Source organism: Rana temporaria, chromosome 5 (assembly GCF_905171775.1).
Source record: "Rana temporaria chromosome 5, aRanTem1.1, whole genome shotgun sequence".
In the NCBI taxonomy this organism is placed as follows: domain Eukaryota; kingdom Metazoa; phylum Chordata; class Amphibia; order Anura; family Ranidae; genus Rana; species Rana temporaria.
In genome coordinates this window covers 146518572-146536967 of record NC_053493.1, presented here as the reverse complement: position 1 = coordinate 146536967, position 18396 = coordinate 146518572, and the positions used below count along the sequence as shown (strand labels likewise).

The window sequence follows — 18396 nt, the reverse complement described above, 5'->3', positions numbered from 1 at the left end:
ACACAGAGTGCAGAGTTCAGGGGAGTTTACACATAGAATGCAGAGTTCAGGGGGTTTACACATAGAATGCAGAGTTCAGGGGGGTTACACACAGAGTGCAGAGTTCAGGGGGGTTACACACAGAGTGCAGAGTTCAGGGGGGGGGGGGGTACACACAGAGTGCAGAGTTCAGGGGGGTTTACACATATAATGCAGAGTTCAGGGGGGTTACACGCAGAATTCAGGGGGGTTACACACAGAGTGCAGAGTTCAGGGGGGTTAGACGCAGAGTTCAGGGGGGTTACACACAGAATGCAGAGTTCAGGGGGGTTTACACACAGAGTGCAGAGTTGTCACTTGAAAACACAATAACCAGACTTCTGTGTTTACAAGTGATTGTGGTGATCATGCCCCCCCCCCCCCCAAGGGTCTGAGCCAGAGGTGGTGGAACCCCCTTGAAAAAAGCCCTGGTTCTAGGCGATTTTCCAGCAAAAAAAGAAAGAATTGTACATGTACGTGAAAAGTGGCAAGTGGTTAACAAGACCCAATAATTCTTCAAGCATGTGTTTTTGGAGTGTGAGAAGCAAGCCAGGCACTGTCAGTAGAGGGAGAACATGCAAACTCCATGCAGGCATGACAGAGCAGATCCTCAGTGATCGGAGGGGAAGTGGCACATCTAGAGGGAGGCGGAGGGTGCTGCTGCTGTGAGCAGTGAGGAGGTTCTAGCTCTAGGAGGAGTGTCCAGTATTAGGAGTCCTGTAGCAGTGAGTGTCAGTGGAGGAAAACAGACTGGGACAAACTGCGGAGAAGCCAGCGAATGTGACTTGGGGATGTCACCTGTCTTCACCAGGTTCTCCCACCTCCATGATCTCCTGGGGACACCCATTATCTACACATGAGTACCTGGATTATGTCAGCCCTGCATGATCTCCATTGTGCTCGCTGCGTCTAGACTCCATATACGTTGCCCATCGATCAGTCCTGGTTGGTGCACCATGGGGGGTAATCTGGGCTGCCATCGCTCCATTCCTAGGGACCCGTCAGATCTGTGCCAGAAGAACCGCAAGTTTAGCGCTGCCTGTAACTTCAGCAACATCCTGGTGAGCCAAGAGAGACTGAACATCAACATCGCCAGCGAGGAGGAGCTGATGACACTGCCAGGGGTGACCAGGCAGGTGGCACAGAACATAGTGGAGTACAGGGAATATATTGGGGGCTTCAAGAAGGTGGAGGACCTGGCTCTGGTGAGCGGGGTGGGGGCTGCCAAACTGGAACAGGTCAAGTTTGAGATCTGTGTGAGTAGTAAAAGCGGCTCTGCCCAACACTCACCCAACTCTTTACGAAAGGACTTGGACCATGGGTACCATAGCCAACACTTGTCTGCCACCAGGGTCAACATCAACACTGCCAGCGCTACCCAACTCATGAACCTAAGAGGTCTAACCGATGAGATGGCGCAGGACATCATCCTCTACCGCACTCAGCATGGCCCCTTGAAGAGCATCGAGGACCTTCTCAAGGTGGACTCCATTAGTTCTTCTTTCCTGGACAAGGTCAGGCACCAGGTCTATGTACAAAGATCTCGGCCACCATCCACCCATACCAATGGTGGCTTACATTTCATGGCCAAACCACATCCTAGCCCAACCTCTTTAAGCCTACAGAGTGAGGACCTGGATTTTCCTCCTGGAGGACCTACTCAACTCATCTCTACCCGTCCTTCTGTAGAAGTCTTTGGAGGGGTGAGGGAGGGCAAACCTGTGCTTAGGTTGGCAACCTGGAACCTACACAACTGTAGCATGGACAAAGCCAGCAACCCTGGGGTCAGGGAGGTGGTGTGCATGACCATTTTAGAGAACTGGTAAGTTGTTTTGTATGAACATCTTATTTATTTATTTTTTAGGCTTTTGTGTTTCGTCAACAATGTTTATTTGTATAAATATATATATACACAGTGACTTCATTACAGAGCAATATTATCATTTGTGAAATAAGTGGTATTAGGGCTAGTTCATATCAGAGCACTGACCATTTGGGTACTTGGGCTCTGCCTGAGGGCCCCATGCCACTAGGGGGCCCCATCAGGGTTGCCAGCCTCAGTAAATCCAGGGACAGGATGTAAAAATCTGTGTTTTTAAAAAAATACCAAGATTATAGCTGCCCCGCCTCTCCAGTATGTGTGTGTTTATACTGTGTGGCCCCATAATCTCCTATTGCCCGGGGGCCCCATGCCACCAGGGGGCCCCATCAGGGTTGCCAGCCTCAGTAAAACCAAGGACAGGATGTAAAAATCAGTGTTTTTAAAAAAATCTCAAGATTATAGCTCCATAATCTCCTATTACCCGGGGGGCCCATAATCTCCTATTGCCCAGGGGCCCCATAATCTCCTATTTTCCCCGGGGGGCCCCATGAGTTGTCAGCCCACCCCTGAACGCGGTGCGGAAAAGGCACGTTCCATGCGCATTTCTCACACTGCGTTTAAAACAGACAGTGTGAGAAGTCTGTTGTGGGTGCCAATACATTGTTAAGGGCACTCCACACGCATATCGAAAATGCAGTGCGCATGCATGATACCGCAGTACCATGGGACTTGGTGCGACGCGTTTTTCAACAGTAGTGCACGCATTCTGGTCCAATTTGCAGCCTATTGAAATTATCGGGCTGCCAAATCGCACTGCAAGGCAACGCACAGGAAAGCGGACCGTGCTCCTGTGAGATCTGGCCCCGAGGGTATGTTTTCACTTGTAAACAAAAATCTAAGTTATTTAGGCCTGGTTCACACCTATGCATTTTTTTTAGTGCATTTTCAGTTTTGCAGCAACACACTACAGTCCATTTAACATGGTTGCCAATGCATGCCGTTCACATCTGTGCATTTTATGGAAAGGGCCAGGGTTCTGGTTTTTAGTTCCATAGACTTCAATGGATCAAAAGCGTGTACTGAAAAAAAAAAAAAAAAAAACTCACCTGCAATATACAAACTGCAACCTACATAGGTGTGAATCGGGCATTAAAGCCCATCTCCAGGGCGAACACAGATTCACTCATTGCAGTGGGACTGCCCCTGTATTGCAAGGGTTAAATGCATGTTTAGGTCTAGGACAGTGGTCTCCAAACTGTGGCCCTCTGCTTGCCTTTATCTGGCCTTTGGGGTACCATTTCATTGACACCAAAGATGGAGCACTGTTCCACCTACTGGCACCACCAATCAGAACAAATAATGGGGCACTGATGCCAGGGTAATTTCTACTCCCACTGGCCACCGTCAGGACCCCCTGAAGGACAGTAAACTGGCCCGTTGCCTAGAAAGTTTGGAGACCCTTGGTCTAGGAGATGGAAAAAGCATTTTTTACATATGTGACCCCCTGCTCCCAGCAGTCAGTGCTCTTCTCTACTCCCCTACGCTCTATCAGTGTCTTGATGACATAAGAGAGCATCCGACTATTGGAGCGCAGGGGAGGAGAGGCTGTGGGGTCTGGTCTTACAACCCAGAGGAGCCTATGAGAGTGGAGGATCAGGTAGCTCAAAATTTGTGATCCCCAAAATCTAAATTAGCCTTTAACTCTTGCATGGCATGAAAAGCCCCACTGCAAGGGGAGCATTTTTGTTTCCCCAAGAGTCCAGCTTTAAAAGCTTTATATCCCAATTTTAAGCCCGGGTTGAAACACGGTCAGAGTCTGCAGCCCTTATCCCCAAACAGCCACCCCTTACAGAATCGCAAGGTTTTGCTCACCAATGGCTCCTGTCAAATTAGATTTTGGTACCCCAATATGTGGTTTTGCCCGAACAGCCACAGAGATCTGTGAATAAAAAAAAAAAAACTACAAGTCCCACCTGACACCACAGCAGTAGTTTCCAATGGGGCACGAGTGCAATGATGCCACTGCACTTGTAGTTCATTGATACTTACTCTAGCCCCATAACTGTAGGTCCTTACCTAGGTATTGACTTGTGGATGGAGCAGGGGTCTCCATACTTTTAAAACAAAGGGCCAGTTTATGGTCTTTCTGACTTCAGGGGGGCCGGATTCTCTCAAGTTGGGGTAGAAAATGCCCCTGGGCAGAGAATCAGTGAAAATAAACATGGCCCCAGTGTTGGTGGGCAGTAGGAGGAGGAATAGTGCTCCATCATTGCTATTAGTCTAAGAAATAGTGCCCCATTATTGGTGCCATTGGGAGGAATAGTGCCTCAAATCATTGGGAGCAATACTGCCCCAAGGGCCGGATGAAGGCTAGCAAAGGGCCACATCTGGCCCTTGGGCCGCAGTTTGGAGACCCCTGGGATGGAGGTATAGTCTGCAGTAGCCAAAGGGTAATTGCTTCAATGCAAAAAAATAAATAAAAAAATAATGAACAATAAATGGACATTTTTGTTTGCAATTGGATGCAATTAGTGATTTTTTTTTTGCTTGCAAAAAGGTGAAATTGGCCTTTAAAGCCCAGATCCTGGAAAAAAAAAAAAAAAACACTATCTTGTGATACTTCAGTACCGTCCCCTGCAGAAATAGCCATCACCAGTCCTGTTCTGGGTTAAATGATGCCCAGTTCTTTACCCTGTCTTCAGTGCACCCTGGACCTCATCAAGCTGCCCTGAGCTCAAAAGAGAATGCTTCAGGGAGCAGCACCTACATCACAAGGGCTCGTTCCCATGGCCTTTCCGCCCAAATCAGCGTATATTGGTAGCAGCCAATATGGTTAGGCGTTTTCTAATTAGCTGTGGACAGGAAGCCTATACAAATCAATAATGGGCTGACACGGTCTGTGGCTGTTCATCTGCAGTACTGCAAGGAGCGAATATATACAGACTGCTTGCATCCAGGGCTGCTCACCTGTCACTAACATTGGGTAATCGCCCTGTGTGCAATTACATGCAGACAGCTGCAGAGCCTGTCATTGATTTGTACAGAAATCCTGTCCGCAGCTTACCTGCAGAAAAAGGCTGATCTTGGCGGTGTGCGGCTAGGAAAGACGATGTGAATGACCCCCTTACGTGGTGCCATTCGCTGCATAATTTACAATCATCCACTGCTGGAGGAAGAAGAGGAATGGTGAAGTCAAGTAACTGGATAAAGGACCTCAGACAAATAGCATGTATACACGTAGAAATATATTAAATAAACATGGTGGATGGTGCCCAGCCTGGGATTTAAAGTAGACGCATAATGAATACATTCCTGGCATGTCATAATAAACAACAGCAGTGTTGTGTTTTTTCTTTTTTAAGTCATACTTTATATCATTAAAGCGGGGGTTCACCCTAAAAAAAATGTTTTCTTTATCTACCATCTTATTCAGCATACTAGCGTCAGCTACAGTTTTTTTTTGCGCTGTACTTACCGTTTATTCGTCCAGTTCCGTTTCAGACTCCGGCGGGGAAATAGGCGTTCCTATGAAGAGGGAAACATGATTGACATCCGGCTATGGCGTGTCACGCGTTCCGAAAATAGCCAAAATAGGACTCAGATATATACGGCGCCTGCGCAGTCAGTTCCTAGTCTGTGCGCAGGCGCCGTATAGCGCCGTGAAGAGCCGAGTCCTACTCCAGCTATTTTCGGAACGCGTGACGCGCCATAGCCGGACGTCAATCATGTTCCCCTCTTCATAGGAACGCCTACTCCCCGCGGGAGTCTGAAACAAAACTAATGGATTAAACGGTAAGTACAGCGCAAAAAAAAAAAAAAAAAAGGAAACTGTAGGTGACGCTAGTATGCTGGATGGGATGGTACATAGTTGTTTTTTAGGGTGAACCTCCGCTTTAAGCCCTGGTTCACATTGCAACGACTTGGCATGCGAATCGACATGTCAAATCGCATGCCAAATCGGCGGCTATTTCCGGCAATGCCAATTCCCCAAAGTAGTTTCTGTATGACTTTTGGTGACTTCGGGGTGCGATTTCAATAGAGATCTGTGCAGAGACCCACACAGATGGCTCTGAAATCGCCCCCCAAAGTCGGGACTGACATACGGGAATGAAATTGTGCGAGTTCAGCTGAACCTAGGCTTAAACACGGTCCTTGGGCTCCAGTCCAGTGACTTTCCTTGGGCTGAGAGGATGTCCTCAGTTGCTTGCTGGCAGGAGGAAGCATTCCTTATTCTTCTCTTCCCAGTGATCAGACTGCAATATTGTAACTTTGTAACAAGTTACAAGGTGGGAGGCTATAGCAGGGGGCCGATCTGTATCATGCATTTGTAAACTGAACCAAGGACTTCCCAGGAACCAATATTTACATGGCCGTGTACACGGCTGGATTCACACTTATGCATTTTTAGTGCATTTTGCAGATTTGCACTACAGGATGTGCTCCATAGGAAACCATGCTAAATGGACTGTAGTGCAAATCTGCAAAATGCAAAAAGCGCTAAAAATGCATAGGCTCCATTCACACTAATGCGTTTTTTGATGCATTTTGCAGAAATGCAGGGAATTTTTTTTAACATGGTCTCCTATGGAACATGTTCACATCAATGCTTTTTTTGTGCCTCTGAGTTTTTGGAAAGGGTTGGGGACTTTTTTCCCGCAAAAATCAGTGTTTTGCATGTAATAGAATTCAATGGACTTGTATCTAAAACGGAAGTACCACGATTTTTCCGCGGTTTGTGTTTTTTTTTTAAACCTGTTTATAGCTGGTTGTTAAAGGAAATGTAAAAATAAATAAAAAATTGCCGGCAAAAAAAAACAAAACGCAAATCGCTGTAAAAACATGCGTTGAAAAACGCAGCAAGCACTGCAAAAACGCTCAAAAGAAACATGCATAGGTGTGAATCGAGCCTTAGCCAGCTTCTTAATCCAGAAAGTAAATGCTGACCCTGGATAGTACCAGAACCAGGTGACAAAGATGATGCTGTCATTCTGCAGAGAAAAGCGGCTTAGTGGTTCGCTCTACTGTCTTGCAGCAGTTCAGATCCCAGTTAGCACACTCTCTGGATTATTTTTTACCTGTGCATGTGCGGTTTTCCTCCAGTTCTTTGGTTCCTCCAACGCTCCAAAGGCTTGTTGTTGGGTTAAAGGCGGTTGTAAAGGAAGGAGGTTTGTTTACCTTAATGCATGTTCAGCACACTCCCAGCCCCCCTAAATACTTACCTGAGCCCGATCTCGATCCAGCAATGTGCCCAAGAGCAGTACCATGTCTCTCATCTGTCTCTCTCACAGGCCCAGAGTCAGCCGGGAGAGCCATTGGCTCCTGCCAGGGCTGCCATCAGGGGGGTACAGGCAGTACACCTGTAAGGGGCCCGGATGGCAGCCCCCTTTAAAAAAATAATCCTTAGGTCCCCAGGGGCCCGGAGGCCCCCAGGGCCCCAGATGGCAACCCCCCCTTTTTTTTATATATATATTTTTTTTTTATATATTTTTATTTAATTTTTTATTAAAGGGCCAACTTTTATTTTTATTTTTTTAGGTGTCTGGAGGTCCCCAGGGGCCCGGAGTTCCCCAGGGCCCTGGATGACAACCCTCTCTTTTTTTTTATATATATTTTTTTAATTTTAAATTTTTATATATATTATTATTATTATTAGGGCCCAGAGGTCCCCAGATGGCAACCCCCCTTTTTTTATATATTTTTTTTATATATAATTTTATTTATTTTATTTCTTTTTTTTTTTATATATATATATTTTGTTTTTATTAAAGGGCTCAGATGTCCCCAGGGCCCCATGTGGCAACCCCCCTTTTTTTTTTGTATAAATGTTTATTTTGTTATTTTTGTTTATATATCTTTCTTTATTTTAATTTTTTATCAAAGTCCCCAGGGCCCGGATGGCTACCCCTCTTTTTTTATATATATAAGGGGTCCCCCCGCTTCTCAATTTGCGGCAGCCCCCCCGCTTTGTCAATTTCAGACGGCAGCACCGCCCCCCCCCCCCCCGGTTCTCTGCACCAGGGGGCCAATGCCTGAAGCTGTGTAAGGGGCCCGATGATTCCTGATGGCGGCCCTGGCTCCTGCTGCTGTCAATCAAATACTGGGGCCAAAACCGGGCTGTGAGTGACAATGGACACCCACAGCCCAGCCCAGAAGTGAGTGTCCCCATAGCAAGCAGCTTGCCATGGGGGCACACATAGAATTGGAGGAGCAGAGAGCGCTGCCGGGAGACCCCAGAAGAGGAGGTTCAGGGTGGCTCTGTGTAAATCCATTCCACACAGCAGGTAAGTATACCTTGTTATTTTTAATAAAGTGATTGTCAAGCTTTATTTTTTATTTGGCCCCAGTATGTGCAAGTGGAAACCTTAGACCCATGCTGAGTCTACAGGGTAATGTGTGGGGTATATAGGCAAAAATAATTGTATTACATCATATATAGCTTAGTAAAATCAAGTAATTGTAGCTGAATACCTATCTAACAAGTTATAAATGTGGCATTAAACCAGGTGAGTTGACAGCCTGTATTTATTTATATCTATTAGCCCAGGGGTCGACAAATCCCGGGCGCCAGGTCACCATGGCGACTAGAAATAGGGTCCTGGCGACTTGGCTTGGAAGGGGGGGCTGAGCTGGCACCATCTGGTGGTGAGCCATTGGTATTACAAGTTATTACCACCAGATGTGTAAGCTGACGCCATCTGGTGGTGGCCGTTGGTATTACAAGTTAAGCATTACACGTTAAACAGTAATTCTAATGTAATTTTTCACTATTTTCACTGCCATCTTCTTCCCTCTAATTAGAACATTATATATATTTTTTATCCTAACACCCTAGAGAATAAAATGGCGATGGTTGCAATACTTTCTGTCATGCCCTATTTGCGCAGCGGTCTTGCAAGCGCACTTTTTTGGGGAAAAAATTACACTTTTTTTAATTAAAAAATAAGACAACAGTAAAATGATCCCAATTTTTTTAAATATTATGAAAGATAATGTTACGCCAAGTAAATTGATACCCAACATGTCACGGTTCAAAATTACGTCCGCTCGTGGAATGCCGACAAACTTTTACCCTTTAAAATCTCCATAGGCGACGTTTAAAAAACTCTACAGGTTGCATGTTTTGAGTTAGAGGAGGTCTAGGGCTAGAATTATTGCTCTCGCTCTACCAATCGCGGCGATACCTTACATGTGTGGTTTGAACACCGTTTACATATGCGGTCGCTGCTCACGTATGGAAATATATAAAGAGAAGAGGGGTTCATATGTCCCTGAACTGGAAGGGTGGCCACATCCCTGGTAGTTCTAACAAAAAGAAAGCGATTACCCCCAGATGGGACTTTAAAGGCCAGACTCCAGTAAAGATATATCAATTTTATTAGGTGGTTAAACCAAAATGGGTTGACATTTGTTTACAGAATAATTCTGGATGTTGGATTACAAGAGTCTTCTGGAACAATCAAAAAATAAAAACATAAAAAAGATAATAGAGTGACACCTGGGACACACGTCCCGTGTATGGAACCAAGAAAAAACACAAAATAAACCTTGTGATAATGGCATACAAAAAAGATTAAAAAACACTCTGTAGAGAGCAGTGGAGAATTGCCCGACGCGTTTCTGGTCTGTTGATAGAGCAACAGACCTTCATCAGGGGCCACAGGAGTGTATGGTTACAAGCTTCTTTTCGCTCTAAAAATAGAACACATAACATTATATTATGTCATAGCAACAGCTGTATATAAATCCATTTTCTTCATTTATTATTGAAATGCCTCTATTGTAATCTGTGTGATCAACATACCGTTTATAGTAGACAAAGATTTAGAAAATTAACCCTCAAGTTCTGGGTTCTAAATGTCCCCAGAGCCGATTATGAGGTCCTAGGGGTAGAGAAAGAAAGGGAGGGATGGCTCCGACTGACCTCAAACACACGGTGTCCTATAATAATTTAAAGACACTCTGTTTTTCTGTGTCTTTTAATTATTATAGGACACCGTGTGTTTGAGGTCAGTCGGAGCCATCCCTCCCTTTCTTTCTCTACCCCTAGGACCTCATAATCGGCTCTGGGGACATTTAGAACCCAGAACTTGAGGGTTAATTTTCTAAATCTTTGTCTACTATAAACGGTATGTTGATCACACAGATTACAATAGAGGCATTTCAATAATAAATGAAGAAAATGGATTTATATACAGCTGTTGCTATGACATAATATAATGTTGTGTGTTCTATTTTTAGAGCGAAAAGAAGCTTGTAACCATACACTCCTGTGGCCCCTGATGAAGGTCTGTTGCTCTATCAACAGACCAGAAACGCGTCGGGCAATTCTCCACTGCTCTCTACAGAGTGTTTTTTAATCTTTTTTGTATGCCATTATCACGAAGGTTTATTTGGTGTGTCCCAGGTGTCACTCTATTATCTTTTTTATGTTTTTATTTTTTGATTGTTCCAGAAGACTCTTGTAATCCAACATCCAGAATTATTCTGTAAACAAATGTCAACCCATTTTGGTTTAACCACCTAATAAAATTGATATATCTTTACTGGAGTCTGGCCTTTAAAGTCCCATCTGGGGGTAATCGCTTTCTTTTTGTCTGCTCACGTATGTGTTCGCTTCTGCGCGCAAGCTCGTCGGGACGGGGTGCGTTTTCTGGCTCCTAACTTTTTTAGCTGGCTCTTAGATTCCAAGCAAATTTGTCAACCCCTGTATTAGCCTCCTGCAATACGCCTCAATGTATATAGACAGTTTGAAATATTTTCCGTGTATGCAATAGAAAGCCCAATATTTGCTGTATAGAACATAGCAGGATTTGTCTTTACTTTGTTCTGCTGTAAATAAATAACCCAACAATAGAAGGGACATGTAACAGTTGTCTTAGATAACTGCCCTGTTCAGATATTGCACTTGAAACCTGTGGCTCTAAGATGGTACCGATATCTCCTAAGAATGTCACAAACGAGGATCCAAATCTAAGACCAACATCAACATTTTATTTTTCATGGTGATTAACCCTCTCAGTACCCCATCCCTATTTTGTTACAGCAATTTCTTATTAATTAAATGCATAATGATTTCTATGGGATCACTACCTCCTATTTTTTTTTAAAGCAATGTGTTACACTCCAATGCCTCGTACACACGATCAGATAATCGGATGATAAAAATCACTTTCGGATTTAAATCGCACAATAGTCTGATCGTTAGTACACAGCTTTCGACAGCCGATCACGACAGTTCGTCCAACAATATCTAAGGGACAAACACAAAAACTTTGCTCGGACGATAGCCCAGCGAACGTCAATCGTCAGTACAGTATGCAGCCACTAAAAATCAATAGACAAACACCACGCATGACCGAAAACACGAAAATAACCGGAAGGATTTTGTAAAGGAGAACGGAAGATCGGAAGGAGAACGTAAACCATGTTTGTACCGCGAAAATGCTCCAACATATGAACAGAAAATTGTTTGCAGCCTATCACAATGTACACGAATATGCCTCTACAATACGAACAGAAATAGCCTAAAGGTGTGGCAGACACAGGAGTCACAACTATATGACATCATTTTCGATGCGTAGCTACGCAAACAGGAAGGTTTTCCAGAATTGTATGAAAAAAAAACATACATTTCATAGTGCGCAAAATGTACTGTTGAATTCGATATTAGTATTATGCAACAAAATGCAAACGATAAGTCGTATGATTATCTGATCGTGTGTACGAGGCATTAGGTCTCTGTCACACATGCTGCTGGAGGGGCTGTAAAAGTAGTTGGTTGAGCTGCAGTTTTTCCACCTACTTGTCCCCCTCCTCTTAAAGCGGAGGTCCACACAAAAAGTGAACCTCTGCTTTTCGGAACCCCCCCCCCCCCCTCCGGTGTCACATTTGGCACCTTTCAGGGGGGAGGAGGGTGTAGATACCTGTATAATACAGGTATTTGCACCCACTTCTGGGAATAGACTCCCGCGGGAGTCACGCCTTCTTTTCGTTACCCCCCGCTGTCTTCTGGGAAACACACTGGTCCCAGGAGATAGCGGGGACCAGTGAGTGCGTGCCACACGGCTCACGCATGTGCAGTAAGGAACCGGGCAGTGAAACCGAAATGCTTCACTTCCTGATTCCCTCACAGAGGATGGCGGCAGGGGCAGCTGAGAGACCAGCGATTGCTCGGCCTCGGCTGCCGACACCATGGGCGTGCTGGACAGGTAAGTGTCCATTTATTAAAAGTCAGCAGCTGCAGTATTTGTAGCTGCTGGCTTTTTTTAAAAAAAAAATTCGGGTGGACCTCCGCTTTAAAGTAGAATTCCAGCTAAAGCCAAAGTAGTCTTAAAAATGCTCCCTCCCCCTCCTATTACCTATACTATCTAACTTGTGTAAAAAAGATGTATATACTTATTTTCTACCTGCTCCGGTGTGGTCATGTGATCTCCCCCCCCCCCCCCTGTCAGCCAGCGACTGCTGCAGGGGAGGGGAGTATACGACTTTTTTCACAGGGTTAGATAGTAAAGATGTTAGGAGAGGGGAGGTGGATTGTTATGTCTAGTTAGGATTTTAGCTGGAATTCTACTTTAGCTTAAAACTGAGGCTGAATGGAGTGGTACTCATGGCAAAAACTGTACCCCCTCATGCTCAGTGGGCACACCGCTGCCCAACACGACCCATTAAAGTGAATGGGGTTGTGCTGCAACCACCTTGAAACTGCATGCAAAGCTTGTGGTTTTGGCGCGGTGATGCAGGATTTCATGCTTAAAGCGGAGTTCCGGCCACAATTTCACTTTTTAAATATAAATACCCCTGTAATACACAAGCTTAATGTATTCTAGTAAAGTTAGTCTGTAAACTAAGGTCCGTTTTGTTAGGTTGTTACAGCATTTAGACACTTTATAAAATAGAAATTGACTGGGGCCATCTTAAGTGTGGGCATCATGAAGCCAGACTGTATGACTTCCTGGATTTCAGCCTTGCAGATCTCGCACATGCTCAGTGCTGCACAAGCAGTGTCAGATCAGGTTTCAGCACCTGTGCTGTCCAAGTCACATGATTCTTTGAGACTGGGGAGTGCACAGACTCCTGGAAAGTTACACCCACTACATTCCCAGGAGTCTGTGCGGTGTAGGTTAGGAAGCATTAAGCACCTAGGTGCAGGAAGTGGGAAGATTAACACTTTGAAGGCATCTAAAAAAAAAAAAAATTTCGTAAAGGACTAATGACATTTTTTTAAAACTACTGATGTAATGTTATATTTATGGGTGGAACTCCACTTTAAACAGGGGGCAGGGAATCAACATACCACCTTTCAGCCACTTGTTAACCGCCCTCTGAAAAGCGATCGCTTTTTAAAGGGGTTGCAAAGATTGCCTCCAATGTAAACGTGCCCTTAATGCATCTCTAGGGTCTTTTCACATGAACGATCGGGTCTGCCTGTCCGGACCCGATCGAAACCTCCAGTCTCCTCTATGCAGTGTTGGGTGTAAAGGACAATTGTCCATTTACACCCGCCTATATCCTATCCAATTCACTAAAAACAGACGGATCAGTTCTGCGGATCGGATGGCAGTCTGATGTAAACGAACAGGCAGTCTGTTTACATCCGATCGCCCATAGAGGAGAGCGGGCTGTGTCCATGTTTGCTTTGCATAAGCGGGGCGGACACAGACCAGCCATCCGCCTGCTCAGCAGGGATCAGCAAATAGACTCTGCGCTTGGCAAGCGCATTGCCCCCACGTGAAAAGACCCTTACGATAGGTTCACACCGTAGCGTTTGTGCGACCCGCATTAGCTCAGCATTCACTTCAACGGGCTGCCATGCCTGCGTTTTCCCGCAGAAAAAGGTGCACACATCTTTTCCAAAACGCATCCCGCCGGGAAATCCAACACGCACTGCGATTTTTTTACATGCGTTTTCACTGGAGGTGGAAATTTCCAGCAGCCGCACGCATACTTGTGAACCTAGCGCCAACGATGCTCAAATTGCTGAAGGAGGGCAATTTTTAGCAGCGTACAATCCATTGCTGCAGCTGGCATTATCGGTGTGCTACAGATTGCCCATATGACATCAGCCTAAAGGAGATTGTACAGACTGAATGCATTATGTATGGCTAGGTTGAGATTTATTCCCGGGAAAGCTGCAGTTCATTGTTACCTTTTATTATTTGCAGGCTGGGGTGGTACAGGGCTGTTTGGGGGGTTTCAGGGCAGGCTGGGGTGGTATAGGGCTGTTTGGGGTGGTACAGGGCAGGCTGGGGTGGTACAGGGCATGCTGGGGTGGTACAGGGCATGCTGGGGTGGTACAGGGCAGGCTGGGGTGGTACTGGGCAGGCTGGGGTGGTACAGGGCAGGCTGGGTGATACAGGGCAGGCTGGGGTGGTACAGGGCTGTTTGGGGTGGTATAGGGCTGTTTGGGGTGGTACAGGGCAGGCTGGGGTGGTACAGGGCAGGCTGGGGTGACACAGGTCAGGCTGGGGTGGTACAGGGCAGGCTGGGATTGCACAGGGCAGGCTGGGCATGTCAGCTAAAAAAAAACGGGATGGTGTCACCCCTCTAGCGGGTGTCACCCGGTGCGGACCGCACCCCCCGCACCCCCCTAGCAATGCCTCTGATTATTTGATGTTCTAAAACCAACTTCTGAATGCAGTGATAAGGAGCTGGTTCATAATTTGCATTATGTCATTGACTTTGTCACCAGTGAATATGACATTTCATTTGGCTGTGGGGATTTCAGGTCCGGAATATATTGTTCTGTGTCACCTAACAATAACTACAGAACTTTTGAGGAAGCGGGTGAATTCCTATTATCGGCTGGTGAGTGTACTTTCCTGTAACTTAGTGATAATAAACAGACTGAGACATAACACGGGCATTCCCCTTTTTACTATTTCTTTTATAAATGTGTGCTTATCTTATCACTGCAATGCCATGGATAAAATAAAACTAACAATGTGGAGATTCCAGTGTTCTAAGCTGTGCCTGACATCGTATAAGTGCCCATTCACACCAAAATGCTTTCCACTGGGCAGTCTTGGGGGTGGGGAACGTATAGAACTGTACTGATGTCCTCAATTATAGAAATTAGTACATTTTTTTTCCCTCATGCCATTTCTGTCTGCTGCTTTGTTCCTCTGCTATCAGTATGAGTCACTGACAAGTTTTCCTAACACCAAGGCCACGTACGTACGTACAGACGGACGGACTGTTTGCTGAAAATGTTCCTGCCGGACCGTTTTCAGCGGACATGTCCTCCCGGAGATTTCTGTCTGATGGTTGTACACACCATCAGACAGAAATCCGCGCGTACACGATACGCGCTGACGAGGCCACGCCCTCGCCGCGACGATGACGGGGCGACGTACGCGGCCCTGGAAGTTCAATGCTTCCACGCATGCATCAAAGTGATTCGACGCATGCGAGGGATGGCGGCCGCTCGGACATGTACGGTGAGTCTGTACAGACGACCGAACATGTCCGACGGACAGGCTTCCAGCGGACATGTTTCTTAGCATGCTAAGAAACATTTGTCCGCTGCAAAACGGTCGGCTGGACAAATGTCCGCTGGAAACCTGTCCGGTCGGCCGTACACACGACCGAACATGTCTGCTGAAACTGGTCCGCGGACCAGTTTCAGCAGACATGTTCGGTCGTGTGTACGGGGCCCAAGAGAAAAAAAGACGACAGGGTAGGGATCTCCAGCACACCGCCTGTGATTGACAGACCCAGATCTGGTTCGGGGTGCTGCGTGGGAGGCTTAAGATTTAAGTGGGGAGGGGCCAACCTCAGACTTTATAGAAAAGTCAGTTCTCTGTACCTTTTCAGCTTGTCATTTCTCTGGATCTTCAGATTTTTGTTGTATTGTTAGGCCTCTTTCACACGGAGTGGACCGTTTTTGTGTCCGCTCCGTGTGTGTCCGGCGGCTCAGCGGGGATCATCCGTAATCCCCGCTGAGCTGTCGGCGGATAGGGCGGTCCCCGCACACTGTGCAGAAACCGCCCTGTCTCTTCTCCGCTCTCCCCTATGGGGAATCGGATGAAGACGGACCGTCTGTCCGTCTTCATCCGATCCGTTCCACCGGACGGAAGAAAAATAGAGTTTTCTTCCGTCCGAAAAACCGGATCCTGACGGACGCGGATGGTTGCGGACGTTAGCGGATGCTCCATCCGCTAACGGACGCGATCCCATAGGGAAGCATTACAAGTCGGACTTGTAAAAAGCGGACGAACAGTCCGCTAATGTGAAAGGGGCCTAACAGGCACGTGGAAAGTCTAGATACCAATAGTAGCCTTTAAGCTCTCTTCTATAATTGTTCTGACTGTGCCTAGTAGTGAAAGGTGAAATCTATTTTGCACATCTTTATAATATGCTTATTGGCTTGTTAAATCAGCCTGTGCATGCATGTAGAGATATAGGAATTGATACTGTTATCTGTTATTGCTTTGTCATTACTAAGTAGTTTATTCACTGTACGTTTCTGATCTCAGACATGATTAGCATACTATGCATGTTATTACTTTAAAGTGGATGTAAACCCACATTTTTTTTTTTTAATGTCACAATGTAGAGTATAAGATTTCCTATCATCTGTGCCCAGTATTGCCACACAGAGTTAATCCAGCTCTGAGCAATCCTCTTTTATTGTTCAGTGAAAATTAACAGACTTCCTATATATATATCGCCTTAAAGTAATTTATAAAGCTTTGTCTTTTTTTTTTAAGAACAAACATGTTAAACTTACCAGCTATGCGCAGTGGTTTTGCACACAGCCTGATCCTCCTCTTCTGGGGCCCCCCGCTGGTGCTGTCCACCCCCCCCCCCGCTGAGTGCCCCCATAGCAAAGCGCTTGCTATAGGTATACTCGTGCATGCTCGCACCCAAGCCAGCTCTGTGTGTCTATTGGCTTGCCCCCACCCCTCTTCTCACTGCCTATAATTGACAGCAGCAGGAGACATGCATCGCATGCTAGCACAATTTTTGCCACTTACCTTCAAACGAAGCCCGCGCTGTCCCCGCTGGTGGCCGCATCCATCTTCTTCCCTCTTCCTTCCAAGGCTACGGACTCCGACTCTGTGACTGGCCCGAGTCGCGTAACGTCACTCTCGCGTAATGCTCGTGGGAGCCGTCAGTCACGGCACTTGCTAGTGAAGAAATGGCACGGAGGGACGTTTCTTCACAGCGCATGCGCCAATGACATCACCGGCGCACTACAAGGTAAATATATCCAAAACGTGAAGTGTACTTTATTATAGGCTTACCTATAGGTAAAAGTGACAATGGGAGGTATACAACCACTTTAAAGGGGTTGTAAAGGTAAACGTTTTTTTACCTTAATGCATCCTTAATTTCTTCCCATCTTTTCTGCTACATTTGTGAGTCTAGCTGTACAAAACAACACCGATCATCGTATTCTGAATGCGGGGAGCTCTCCCTGCTGTCAGAGTAAAATAGCTCCACGGGAGGCATACCCCCATTAACACAAAGTGTGTTTGATGGGGGAATATTATTATTATTATTATTATTATTATTATTATTATTAATAATAATAATAATAATAATAATAAAAAAAAGTATGCATTATCTATGGTCTGCCTGAAAGCTGAGCTTCACCCGAAAGGGGAAGTTCTACTTTAAATACTCCTCCCCTGCCTCATTTGGCATGTCATATTTTTTGGGGGGAGCGGGTACCTAGTTTTGACACATAACCATATTTCTCTGTGTGTCTGTTTTTATCTTACTGAAGAAAGATAAGAGGATTGCTCATAGTTGGATCAACTCTTTGTGGCAAGACTGGGCACAGATGACATGACATCCTCTGCTGTAACAGATATGAGTCTTAATTAAAAACATTTTTGTTGGGGTTTACATTCAAATGGGCGTTGGCCGTGAACATTTTCAGCCAACTTTCACCAAATCACATGGTTTTTCAGCTCTTTGGGCAACTTTTGCTATTGTTGGCTGATGTTGGCATTGGTTCTGAGCATATGTGTTTGTACTTTGGACTTGTGTACACACGATCGGATTATCCTCCTTTGGACATTTGTTGTCAAAAAGTTTGAGAGCATGCACAGCGAACATTTGTCTGTTGAAAAACCAACAACAATTGTCCGATGGAGCATAGATGTTCGGATTGTCCGATAAAACAGGTCTGTTGGATATTTGTTGTTGAAAAGTCTGATCGTGTGTATGGGCCTTTAGAGGCGCTTCTCTTCTCTTTTATACTCTGTAGCTCCTGCTGGTTTTTGCTTCCAATCTCTTTGTGGATGCCCATTTGTGGATGGACATTTTATGATTACACAACCTATCACATTGCTATAATCTTTTTATATGGGCTATAAACTGAAGGACTTATAATTAAATGGTTGTGGAACGAATCATTTTGAGTTTCTATTATTTCTTAGGGTACTTTTAAAAATTAAGCGATGGGTGCGTTGGCGCTTTACCGTCATCTTTGCCGCGATTTTCGCCCGCTAGTGTTTTAACTCCCGCTAGCAGCAGGAAAAAGGATTAAACCCGCTGGCAAAAACGCTGTTTTGCGGGCGTTTTGGAGGCGCTGCCCCGTTGATTTC

The 18396-nt window shown here is 45.6% G+C and overlaps 1 protein-coding gene across 1 annotated transcript in view; it reads left to right on the top strand.

Moving 5' to 3' along the window:
* The first annotated feature begins 718 nt into the window (after positions 1 to 718).
* EEPD1 (endonuclease/exonuclease/phosphatase family domain containing 1) overlaps positions 719 to 18396 on the top strand; it is a 208132-nt gene continuing 190454 nt past the window's right edge. The window contains exon 1 of the mRNA XM_040353224.1: positions 719 to 1840. Coding sequence (XP_040209158.1) covers positions 903 to 1840 — 938 coding nt within the window. The 5' untranslated portion in view covers positions 719 to 902. The remainder of the gene's footprint in view (positions 1841 to 18396) is intronic.